General features: G+C 35.6%; 1 protein-coding gene across 1 annotated transcript; it reads right to left on the bottom strand.

Annotated features, from left to right (window-relative positions):
* Window positions 1-9028: 9028 nt before the first annotated feature.
* On the bottom strand, window positions 9029-11365 carry LOC116160305. Its single transcript, XM_031473491.1, has 2 exons — window positions 10953-11365; window positions 9029-10903 (listed from the first exon to the last, which is right to left on the bottom strand). The coding sequence occupies exons 1-2, from the start codon at window positions 11064-11066 to the stop codon at window positions 9029-9031; spliced, it is 1989 nt and encodes a 662-aa protein (XP_031329351.1). The 5' UTR covers window positions 11067-11365.
* Window positions 11366-13253: the final 1888 nt, after the last annotated feature.

Below are 13253 nucleotides of genomic sequence, written 5' to 3'. Positions count from 1 at the left end.
GTCGGAAATCTAAAATAAGGGTGCCAGAGCCAAATTTACCTTCTGGAATTTCGCGCCTGTAGGTAGGCAACCCAACCGGCCGGCGGTGCACACGGAGCGATCTCAGGCGGCGATGTGTGGCTGACACTTGATCAGAATTTTGTTTAAACCCACGAAATCCCGTCTGCAACGACGCGTATCAAGTGAATAAACACTATGGCACGTTTTACTAACACGGAATACGCGGACATGCACTTCATGTACGGATTGGCAAATGGTAAGGCATTTACCAACGGGCGATCGCGATCACGGGCGCTAGTGGGCTGCGAAATAGGAGGAGGTCGGTGTAAACAAACAAACTTTTCGAAATGGGTGCTTAAATGACCCAAGTATCGATGTGCATCACGAATCTGTGTGTAAAGTTAAGCCTCCGTCAGCTTACCTGCAATTGCCCTGTCTCGCACAGTCGGAAGTGAACTTCTTGAAAGACCTGTCTGCAGGGTAACTGACGGTTTGGATACCGCTCAGCGTACGCTCGTCGTGCAGCTCGTGCGTTACCATTTGCCAATCCGTACATGAAGTGCATGTCCGCGTATTCCGTGTTAGTAAAACGTGCCATAGTGTTTATTCACTTGATACGCGTCGTTGCAGACGGGATTTCGTGGGTTTAAACAAAATTCTGATCAAGTGTCAGCCACACATCGCCGCCTGAAATCGCTCCGTGTGCACCGCCGGCCGGTTGGGTTGCCTACCTATAGGCGCGAAATTCCAGAAGGTAAATTTGGCTCTGGCACCCTTATTTTAGATTTCCGACCCCAAGTGTCCTATATCAAAATACTCCCCTACGCACCACCTACACGCTCCCAAACGGTGGCAGGTACTATAGGAATCACCCTGTATATAGATGTTAGGTTATGAAGTTGTAATAATTGATGTTCTTTATTGGAGAGGATATAGAAAGCGCAACCTACTCCCGTTTGATTTTTGGAACCGTCCGTAAAAATAATGGTGGCATTACCCAATTCCTCTTTTATAGATTGAAACAATTGAATATCATGGTTTTCCTGACCGTTGTATTTCGGACATATGACATCTAGAGACCTAAAGGATTGAAGAAAGTCACAAGTCATTATTTCCCGAGTGTAGATAGCTACTGCCATGTCTTCTAGATCTCTGTATGCATGATACAAAGAATACAAGATAGGATATTGTGCAGCTGTCAGAGAGTGGGAAACTTGAGCGTGACGTCACGCGGTAAGTTACCCCACTACTGATACGTTTCTTGTCTCTATGTATCATACATCTTGCCCTATAGGTCTATCTCAGTCTTGCGTCAGGACGCACTGCAAAATTCCATTTATTCCCAAAATTATGGCCATATCACTATGTAATATAAAGAATTTCGATAGTTAAAAGACAATCAAGGAAACGACAATCGATTGACTTAATGCGCTAAGCTGTGCATTAACTAAAACAGTTAAATATGTGTCTCGCGCTTCATAAAGCAACAAGGATTCAGATGTAAATTTTCACACTATGATAACTACATTACGGGTGTTAATTTTAATCAGCGAGAACGATAACATTCAAATATAAACGCTAAAATACTAGTTATAAATGTTTATTGAACGTAAATATATCAATATGCGTACCTGCGTACAAAAACTAAGTTATGATTTTTCTCAATTTTCTTTTGCGAGATTTACAATCATCTCGCAAATCCGCGTTTAATTGCCGTATTCTAAAACACATCCTGGAACGAAAAAAAAGTTTTTTTATCGTATCGCTACAATTCACATGAACTGATAACATCAAATTTCTTAAATAATTTTTGGTCACAAGCAGACTATTGGAGTTAACCAACGCGAAAACCTCCTCCAATTGCACCATATACTGCATCATTTCCTCATAAGGTTTCGTTAAACCGCCTTCAGATAAATGATCAACCCAAGTGTATTGGCTTGTAGTTTGCTCTGCTTGTCCTTCCTTTAATTTATGCGAGATGAAACCGGCAAAATTTTCTAGGCCATCGTACGCAATTTCATCTATTTGCGACATCAATACGTCAGGTTCTTCTTGAGAAGCATTGTCTACCAATCTTGAGATATACTGCCCACTCAGATTGATTTCGTTAACTTGGGAAAGTAAGCTAGGAGTAGAGTCCTCTTGCACATTTCCAGCATTTCCAACATCCCTCGTTTCGACCCAGGATGTAGCCACGTAGCCGGTATTTGAACTTCATAGGATCTGGATTATCGTACAGTCCACCTTTAGCTCTCGTAGTCCCAAAAAAATTCTCCAAAACGTCCTGGTTTAGTCTATAGGTTAAAATATAATCTGACCCAAATCGTACCTTCATGTCATTAAATAGAAGTTTCAGGGAATTGTTGAAAATGATGATGCCTAAAATTGAAAAGTAAGGTATACCTACTTAATTTACAGCCTTTTACCTTTTTGAAAGGGCATAAGGGATTTTTTTCCTTTAACTCTCATGTTGGTAATTGTATTGGTCACGTTTTCCAAAATATCTAATTGAATGTCTAATGATAAACCGTATGCCTTCACTCTGGCTCTGCTGTCTGCTTCGGGACATCTAACGTTGAAGACGTCAAACCAATCATTTATCTAAAAATAAAACAATATTTACTCATAGATACTGGTTTTAGACTAAACTAAACCTCTTTAAAAAAATTTGCACATTCAATCCAGTTTTCGTTCTGAAAATATCCCAGAGTTCCACATCTGCTAATTGCTTTTGAAACGGAATGTGAAAATAGCTTTGTAGCAAATTTCACTTTTTGGCGTTGTGGGCCTTGTAGAGCTAAAGATTCTTTTGAAATTTTGTGAATGATACTTAAATCTGACTTCCCAGTAACAACCAACAATTTTTCAATAATGGATTTATCAATCTCCTTGCCATAAACATAAAATCCATAGTCCACAAAGTGGTTCCTGACAAGTTTAATCAAGTGGGGCACGTCGGAGAACACGTAGATTTTCAGATTATTAGCGGGGTTAATAAACCAAGTTTTTGATTCAGAAATTGCCAGTTCATTATGCAACGCTCGACTAGTTCCGCCCAAATCACTTACCATCGCTACAACGGGAAACCCACGCGCCTCAACAAATTCAATAATTTCAAACAACTTATCTTTCTTTAATGCACAGTCGAAGTCGTAGAAAATTGGTTGTTTCCAGCTTCCAAATAAGCCCCTTAACATCACGACTTGCACCTGATTATAAGGCTGCAACGTTTCGTCATTGGTTTTGTTATATGCATATATCTTTCGCACTTTCATTTCGTCAAATGAAAGTACGCAAGCCTTCTGTATGAGTGGCATCTCACAACTTCGAATAATGTTGAACACAGGCTTAATAATTCCTGGGGTAATTTTTATTTTTCTACACCACGCTTTTAATGTGGACACTGCCGGAAATGGATATCCCTTCTTCAGTAAAACTCGGTATGCTCGAGACCCTGCGGAATGTATAACGATACCCCTTCCAATATCCTCGGCTGACCACCTAGGGCGCTTATGGGACTCGCACAATTTTCTAATTTGACCTGGAGTGAATAGGTCATGTAGAGCCTTACTGTGTGTCTCAAGAACGGCAACTCTTTCCTGAAGATTGGCAATGAGTTTCTTTTCAATGCTATAAATACACATATGATACATAGAGACAAGCACTGTATTAGTTGCGGGGTAACTTACCGAGTGACGTCGTGCGCCGTAGAATACGAAAATCGTGCGGCTAAGTATCCTATCTTGTATTCTTTGTATCATGTCTGTATGCATCTGCTAATAATGGAGATGGTTTTTTGGCCCAATACCGCAGGTTTTTCTTCCATTCATACCATTTACCCCTAGAAATATTGCATTCTCTCGATCTGCTGAAATACAATTTGTGAATTTACAAAACAGGCAAATTGGGTTTACGCAAGTTACGTACCTCTCCAACAGTTCCATCTTGTTAGTCATTCGGGGTAACTTTGATCCACTTTTTGAATATTTTTTCCATTTATCTTTCCACTGGCCTCTTTAATTGCTCATTTTGAGTATATTATGATTGTATATAGTTCGAAAATACCTTAAAAGCTCAAAAATATGTCAAAATAGGGAGTATATTTCCGAAAAAAAAATATTTTGATACGGTTCAAAGTTAGACCCGCCCTTGGTGTAACTTTGAACCATGTCTACAATTATATGGAAAATCTTATATATTTGGTGTTTTAGCCTATAAGGACAACTTTATACCAGTGCATTAGATACATACAAACATAATTCACATGTACGAAAATTACACAGCCCAAACATTTTAATCCCAGGCCTGGTTACCATCATGCGTTATATGACCGTTCATGGGTTCATTCAACGAAAGCTTTAAAATATTTATTAGGAACCTAAATTTTTACACAACAATACAAAATAAAGATTTTCTGTTAATTTTTGAACATAAGGTTACATTTATCACGCGATAGATGAATCATATTTTCTTTAAACAAGTGACACAAGTAAAAATGTTAGAATTTGACTTGTGAAGTCTATTCTTTTCAATGCATCCCAGATGAAAGGCTCTTATGCAATTATTACATTTTATGCCTAATGAACGCTTAGACATATTAAAAGTGCAAAAATAACACAATCCCGAAAATATCTCTTGATTTTTAAAACTATTAGCTTCTTCCAAATCCATCTTGCTTTGAATTTGTCTCAGGGGGGATCCAGGGAAAGTTTTCTTCGGCTGGTTTTCTAATTTGGCCTCTTCTGCCTTCTGTTCCTTGTGTACCTCACTGCATTTTTGTTTGTTGTCCTTGTTCCTACTTATTGTATGGTATTCTTTGTCCCTGACCATTTGATTTTGTTCAGTCCTTCCTGTTAGTACAATATCTACTGGTAAGTTCTCAATGTCAAAATTGTTGCCAATTGGGTCCTCGAGTATCATTTCAATTGTATTATTTTCTAGCAAAATTTGTTGACCGTGCACATCTCCATAATCTGCCATTTGTTCTTGATGTAACTCTTCAACTCCTTCATTTTCTTGCAGGTTGTTCTCAACTGCAACATTCTCTTCTTTTTCTTTAAGAGTTCTGTTGGTCCTAATAAATTCTTGAGATCTACGACCCCCTCGTGTTTTCGGTCCACCTCGAGATTTCGGTCCACCTCGAGATGGTCCACCTACGCATATCCTAGTATTACCAGTAATTGTACTCCTGTTTTGATAATACTGGTTTACTTCTTCGACTGAAACACTTTTGCCAGCAGTTATTGGAAGACAGAATTTTTTTGCCTTTGTAACGGTCTGCAAATCATTTTCACGAATTTTTTCTACATATAATTTAAATTCTTTCCCAATGTCTTCATTTATTTCACTCATTGGTCGAGCATATAACGGAAGTTTTAACAATGCTTTATTTCTATCAGTGGGATAAATTTCTGAAGCCTCAAACCCCTTTTTGAGATTATGGGCTGCAGTATCTTTTCCGAGGTCTAGGGTTGCTTTGAGGAGTTGGCAAAATACCGATTTTGGCATAGCAACTGTCTTCTTTCCTCCCTTGGTATCCCTCCACTGGGTTAAAATTTGACGCCAATATGTTTTAAGACTTGCAAAATACCCCACATCCAGTGGTTGCAATAAGTGGGTAGAGTTGGGAGGAAAAAATATTAAAAGCACATTATTTTCTCTTGCAAGTGTTAATGTTTTTATTGAAATATGTGCTGACATGTTGTCGGCTATCAGAATCTTTTTACCTTCATTTTTGTTGGCCACTGGTAGAAAATGTGTCTCAAACCAATCATCAAACACAGCATTTTCAATCCAGCCTGATTTTGAAGTATTTAATTTCGTTCCATTAGGTGCACCAAAAACCCAATCCGACCACTTGAGGCTGCCTTTCATTATAACATATGGAGGTAGAAACTCCCCAGATGCATTTCCACAAAACAGGGTAGTAAAACAAGACTTCGTAGAATTCAATATCCTCTCTGGATTCCTGCACCCTCTCCTAAATAAGAGTTTTCTTTTAGTTGGAACGTCGTGAAAACCTGTTTCATCGTAATTGTATAGATTTTTTGGTGATATATCAGAAATTTCCTTCTCCAAGTTATCAAAAAAAAGATTTATTATTTCTTCATTTACTTGTGCCCTCCTCCTCGAAATATTTACTTGAAACCGTTGAACAAGTTCTGTTCGGCTTCTCTCCAAAAATAATTGGCTCCAATCCCAGCCCGGCAAATTTCCCGTAAACTGCGACACTTTTCTCCCTTGAGAATTTAGGTAACTTTGTGCGATGCATCTCACATCAAACAAAGACATTGGAATCCCATTATCACTTAATGAAATAACATGTTTAGCTATTGACTTCTCTTCTTCCGGAGATAAAACTGTAGGTCTTCCAACGTTTTTTGAATGCTTTTGTTTTAGTTTATTGCGTATTGTATTTCGCGGGATATCGTATAGTTTTGAGGCCTGCCTTTCACTCACCATTCCGCTTTTAACCTGCTCCAGTATTCTTTGTAGATGTTCTTCTGTATATCGGCTTTTCGTTCCATATCGCCGAACTCCAGGATGTACAGCGTGCATGTTTTTTTTGGGCATTTCAGACCACTCTGGGAATACAAAAGTTCAAAATTATGTATATGTACTCAATAAATTAAATTTCCCGCATTTTTAAAACGTCAGTGTAACTTTGAACCAGTGGTGCAAAGTTAGCCTTAAATCATATAAATTGCAAGTCGGGTCAGTTTTTATTGCAATTTCGGACTATGTTCATAAAAATTGAAATTTTATAGCACCGAAAGTGATCCGAAATCATTAATACAATGATTAAAATCTTTTGCATACTTACTTTTTGAATAGAATCGTTGTAATTAAGCACTTGAAATTATTGTTTACAACATTACACTTTACCGGCCACCGATAAATTGAAGTTTGACACGATTCAGGGTGTTAGACGCCATCAAACTAAATGGAAATGCCAACGAGAGAGACCTCTGTTGTAATTTATAAAAATCAAATGGTTTCTACAGTAAAGAATGATGCTTTTAAGGTAAGTAATACCAAAAAAAGTAAATGGTGCAAAGTTAGACCCTGTGGATCAATGATACCCCGAATGACTGTACCAGATTTCTTGAAACATCGACATTCAAACCACCGCTGTAATTGTAAAACAGAATGATCAGAAATGTTGAGGTCTACACAAAGGGCCCCTGGCACATCTTCAATGAAATGGAATCGTCTCTCATTTGGATAGATAACTAAAGCCCAAAACAAATAGCTATGATAATTCACAAAGGTAAGGAAAGTACTTAATACGTAAAACGTAAAATTTAAGGTTAAACAAGCAAATCAACAAGCTAAACAGCAACAAATTAAAAACGTTCGTAATAATATAGTAATTTCCCCAGACATAGTAATGTTCTGTAATATTGGTACCACCTTTTAGAGAAGCTTAGATTATGTAGAGGGTTGTCTCTTTCTTTTCAAGGTCAAATTTGTGTAGAGGTCGTCCATTTGAAACAAACTGTATAGGACGAAACAATAGTTTTCTTCCTATGAAATCTATAAGAGCTTCTCGGTTGAAATACAGTTTTTGCAGTCGAGGTTACGATCTACACTGCTACTGAAATGACACATTGTCTCGGGTACTAGCGACGACCTTGATGTTTTTGTGGATTTGCTTATAGCTTCATTCGGTCCAAAAACTCTGTTTATCGAAAGGAGCAAGCTTTTTGTTGCATTTAATCCCGAGTTCAGTACGATTTTAGACGACATGTCATAATCACACAGTTCTTTCCCATATTTTGACTGCGTCTCGCTATCTTGACGCTTAATACATTTTAACATGTAATGGATATCAAGATAAATCAACTTCACTTTTTGTAAAGGTATTTATTAGCACGGAAAGGTATAATTCTCTTACGCCAAATAGCCCTTCGTTTTTTTTTCGATGTTTTATCTTAAGACTACAAGTAATCAATCTCTTTCTATTTCCTTTTTACGCAATGCCGTATCCTTTTGCATGAGTAGAGACATGGTTATCCTTTGAATTTTATATGAAGCGTATCCAGATTTATTACGATAATGAAAATTTAAAGTACGATACTTTATATACTCATTTTCAGTAACATTATAGTACGAGAAACCGTGCAGTATTTATTTAGATTTATTTCATCTTTCAAATTTCAAAGGCACACCGATGCTGACTTAAGATTTATAGGATTTTTCTCCATTTATTACCGCGTCAGTCCAACTAAGAAACCGGATTACTGATCTATTCAATGTGGGTTTACAAATCAGTTGTCTGGTGCACTGACAAAAATAACTATGCACTTAAAGTCCTATTGGAACGCATATCGCGTGTCATTAGTATTCGCTTTGTAGAGTACAGTTATTTACTGAGATTGAATTTCTGGTGGGTCGAGTTTAGAAATTATTAGTCCTTATGTAAAATGACGTTTGATGCATTTTGAATTAACTTTTCGTTTTAAGATATTTAACAAAAATATATCGTGCACTTGGAATAATAAAGGTGTATCTGGACAGGCAACCATTTTGAGAAATTAAAGGTTAAAGTTTACGTAAGCAATATTTAAGTATAAAATTGATAATATTAATTCAGAACAAATAGTATACTTTTGTAATATTTTTAAAATAAATTTTAGTGATAAAATATTGTCGATGTCGATAGATCTAGTATGTGAATTGGCAAGTAATAAATGAAGATAGAACCTTATTAAATTAAATTTTTAGAAATATTTAACGGAATATGGTTCTATCTGGGAGTTGAAACCTTGTAAAATTAACTTTTCAAAATAATCCAATATATTTTTTCAAACATGGTTCTATCTGTCACTTCCACTTCTTTTATTTTTAAAAGTTAGAGTCTGCGTGTAATAAGGTTTGGTATTAAAACAAAGTTGTAGTGAATATTTTAAACGGTTTTATTTTATTTTTGTATTTAAAATAAAACTGAGGTAACAACTAAAGTAGTAGGTAACTTAATGTAATTTAAAATAAAAATTCAAAACTGAATACTAAAGTTATATATCTAATATGTCTTTATAAAAATCTTGATCAACCTGCGGCATTGAGGACAGCATTTTTTTATAGCATCCATTTTTTCTTGAGAAATTTCTTTCTTGTTTGATAGAATCTTTGGTATGAGCTTTGCAATTTCAGGTGGGGCTTTAACTGCTGCGGTTTTTTTGCTCCGACGACGAGGAAGGCCAGGAACAGCAGGACTTATCGAAATTTTTACAAATTCATTATCTGCGTGACTTCTTTTAAATGATACTTCGGTTAAATCGGATTTGGAAAAGTGTATGGTAGAAACTTTGCTGAATGGTATGTTATCATACTTCATTTGCTTAGAACACTCCCCATAGTTCATAAAATCCGATTCTTTCATCAAAATGGTAACAAACGGGTTTTTTTTATTCACTTGTTTAAGTTCCTTAATGAAACCCAAAGGTGAAAAGAATTGTAACTGTGACATGCGCTTCTTAATTTGGCTATGAATATTATCGACCTCTTGTACAGCACCATGCCCGGGTATGGAGTATTTCATAGTTAAATGTTGAAGGTCTGGTTGATTTCTAAGTAAATCTAAAACGCAGAAAGATATGTGGGAATTGCGATTCTGTGGGACGCAGCTGTCGCTCCAAGTAATAAGTTCGGTTAAATGGTTGTCCTCTAGAACCTTCTCAATGATTTTCTTAAAGGCACTAGCCAGGCAATTACCACTTCGGCCCTGAATGGTTTCAATCCATAGGGCACAATACGCTTTGTTTGTTGTGGACAAATGACCAGTTAAATTATACATAGTCAACTTTTGCAAATAAAAGTGGTTTCCAACAAAAGATCTTGGACAGGTTATCACATTTTCTAGATCGAAACATAAAATAGGAACATTACTTTTTTTATCATTGTCTTTCTCTCTTCTCATAGCTTGTTTTTCTGCAATATGTCTTTCCATAGCTTCTCCTTCTATGTCATTTAGCCTATTTTCCTTTTTTTTAAAATAGTAGGTGGAGCAGGTTTCACAAACATCTTTTTTAGGCTTATGGAAGCTATAGTTAAAGTTAGTTGAAAAAATGTGTCTGTACATTGACAGTTTAACTGGATTTTCTATGCCATTTTCTGCACAAAATGTAAGATATAAATCATACATTTTTGGGATAGTTAATGTGGCTTCCAAATATTTTTTCTGACTTTTTTGTCTACAGTAATGAGATTCTACTACATTAAACTTATTTATATGGTCAATAACAACTTGCTTATTCTCACTACTTAATTTTCTAGTGCCAGTCTTTCCTCTCATATCTTTTTTTGGAGTGTCGCGATCAACTGAATGTACAGTGTATATGGGTTTTTGAGAAATACTTAGTGTTCCTAAAAAAAATGATTTGCATACTTGTATTCTCTCCTCTTGAACTTTAAAAAAATATTTGAACGAATAAGCACGACGAGAAGGACCTTCTGTAGTTTTCCGTCCTTTAACATACCTTTCAGTTACTTGCTTAAGAAATACATATTTTTCATTTTGATTTAATTCATAATAGTAATCAAACAACTTCTGTCTGGCATTCTCTCCAATTTGTTTGCCGCATTGAAATTTGCATTTATTATTACAATCTTTTTTATTCACGATAGTTTTTGCGCTAACTTGTTTTCCCCTTGTGTTAATATATTCCTTACCTTTTTGGCAGAGTTCTTTTCGAATATTATTTTTCCATGTTTGAGGTTTGCGCACTTTCTTTCTTACAAGTTTTTTCTTTTCTCTTCTTGTCTCATTTAGTTGATTTGGTTCTAAATAACTCTTAGTATTTATTTCGATCACTTCGATCTGTTCTTCTAGCTCCAAAATTTCCTTTTGGTTTTCGGATTCCCCACTTTGGAAAGTAGTTTGAATATCTTCACTGCACTAAAAATAAAAAATAGAATTTTTATACATTTTATTATAAAACTACTACCTGCATTTGAGTTGTTTCAATGTCGATTTCTAAGCCGGTAAATTTCTCTGAATGTACGTTAATACCTTGGTCTGAAAGTTCAGAAATTATTGGCATGATTTCTGCAAAGCCCATATTTTCTCCTTCATCATGACTTTCCAATTCGTTAAGCTAAAAATAAAAAAAGAAATAGTTTCATATTTATAATAAATTGTCTTCATTAATTTTATTACTTGTACTACGATATTTTGTTCTTCATCAATTTCTTGAGGTATGTTTTGTAAATCTGCTTCATTATACTGCCGTGGAAGCTGGGAAACGATGAAGGTAGAAGTAACAGGAGCTTGCCCAACGTCCATGATTACTTCTGCGTTTTCTATCATATCTTCTATTGAATGAAAGGAGGGGTTATTTTTGGTTATAAATTAGACTTATGAAAGCAAACGCTTCTTGTGAAATTCTACGAATATACAGGGTATCTATAAAAGAACTCCGGGGTTTTAAGACAAAATATTTTAATACAGTAAAAAACGTACATACATGTTTTATACATGATTAGAAAGCTTACATTTTCAAGATTTTTTAACAACTTAGTAAAGTTCAATGTGAGCTCCGTTAGTTAGTCCAGACGACACTGACTGCCTGCCGCAGCCGTTACGTCATTTCACGGTCAACGCTCCGCAGCGCTGCCAACTGTTGAGAGAAACATTCCCAATTCGTATGAGTAAAACTCTTTGAGCTGCTTGTTTCAAAGGAATTGATCAAATTTTGCTATCTTTTATAGTTTAAAAAATATTAATTTTTTAAACCCCGGAGTTCTTTTATAGATTACCTGTGTGTGTGTGTCTGTCTATATATATATATATATATATATATATATATATATATATATATATATATATATATATATACCTAGAACATGTAATCTGTGGTAACGAACTCTTTTTCATTCATCATCTAAAACCTAAAACTAATGTTTATATTTTTGTACTTTTCATCATTTCAGCAGGTACAGTGTTATTGGGATCAGGTTGAACAGTTTTAAGGTTTGATCAAATATATATGATATGATCACTGGGTTACCATACTATAACATTATAGGCATTTTTACGTAACAATTTACGTTTATATGTTTATTGTAATATCATAAGGTAAGAAATGATCTTCACAAATTAGTTTATTGATTTAGCTATTGATATCAAGTGCAATGTTCATATTTCCATAATTTTTATTTAATTCGACTCGATGGAGATTTTTGGCAAGGAATTTGAAAAAACTCTCAACGTTTCAACTGAGCACCGCAAATTGTGCCGATGTTACTGGTTGTCAGAATCACTACTGCCACACAATATTCCAGATGCTCGTCAACGTCTATATTACGGTCACCTAAAAATACTTCTATAGCATTATCCCGGTGTGCATAAGCAATATTTTGTATATCACCTGTACCTTTTGATTCGGTGACAGTATACCAATTTGTATTAATGCTACTTACAATGTTTAAGGTACTCGAGGAACCTTGAAATGATCATTTACAGTTACTCATTTCGGTAAGGGCTGAAAAATAATTAATTAATAAAAGATTAGGCTGCGAACCTCTAATTAATTATGAAAATTTGTATCTGGTAAAAAGGCTACAACTTCAGAAACTTTTAAGTGAGTTTTAAACCTACTCTCCTGTATTTTTATTTTTGATACTGAAAAACGTGTACCAGTAAATACGAGTAATAACTTTTGTTAATATAGTTATGTAACTCAATTTTATTTACTTTCAGAGATCAACCATGATGTGCAACGTTGTGCTATGCCTTCAAATGCTCTTCCTCGTTATAGCAGCCGTAACTAAAAGAATAATGTAAGTGGTATATAGAATGATTACGTTCTTGCAGGAGGAAGTTATGGTAGAATTTGAAAATCTCGAGATTATATCCTACAATCATGACTTGGTGGAAAATCCGATCGTTACCCTTTTCCAATTTAACGATACAAACCAAGGTGTTAACGCCTCTGGAGTACTTAAGAAAGATTTAGGAATGGATATTAAAGTAAGTAAATTTGCACTCTACACTTTGTTCAGTGTATATTTCTCCGTGAAGGTATAGTAGAATAACGCTGCCACAGAAGGCACTGCGTGTCGTGTCAGGTGACTAAACAACGGCTAGTCAACCGCAACCCCAGCGCTAAAGTTTTGGTGGGTGAAGGGCGTTAGTAGTTCATAAGATTTTACAGATTTCTTTCCCGATTTGTGACAATTTGTAGTTTTTCTCATACCTTGAAGTACCAGGGAGTAAGCCCGAGAGCTACTCTCGAACTTTGGAACCG

Source organism: Photinus pyralis, unplaced genomic scaffold (genome assembly GCF_008802855.1).
Source record: "Photinus pyralis isolate 1611_PpyrPB1 unplaced genomic scaffold, Ppyr1.3 Ppyr1.4_LG1, whole genome shotgun sequence".
In the NCBI taxonomy this organism is placed as follows: Eukaryota; Metazoa; Arthropoda; class Insecta; order Coleoptera; family Lampyridae; genus Photinus; species Photinus pyralis.
This window is presented reverse-complemented; position numbering and strand designations above follow the sequence as displayed.

Excerpts from the sequence above, each read along its gene's own strand:
- LOC116160305 (XM_031473491.1), bottom strand. The coding sequence starts at position 11,066 with ATGGGCTTTGCAGAAATCATGCCAATAATTTCTGAACTTTCAGACCAA. Across the intron at positions 10,904-10,952 it reads TTGAAACAACTCAAATGCAG|TGCAGTGAAGATATTCAAAC; the intron begins GTAGTAGTTTTA and ends TTTTATTTTTAG.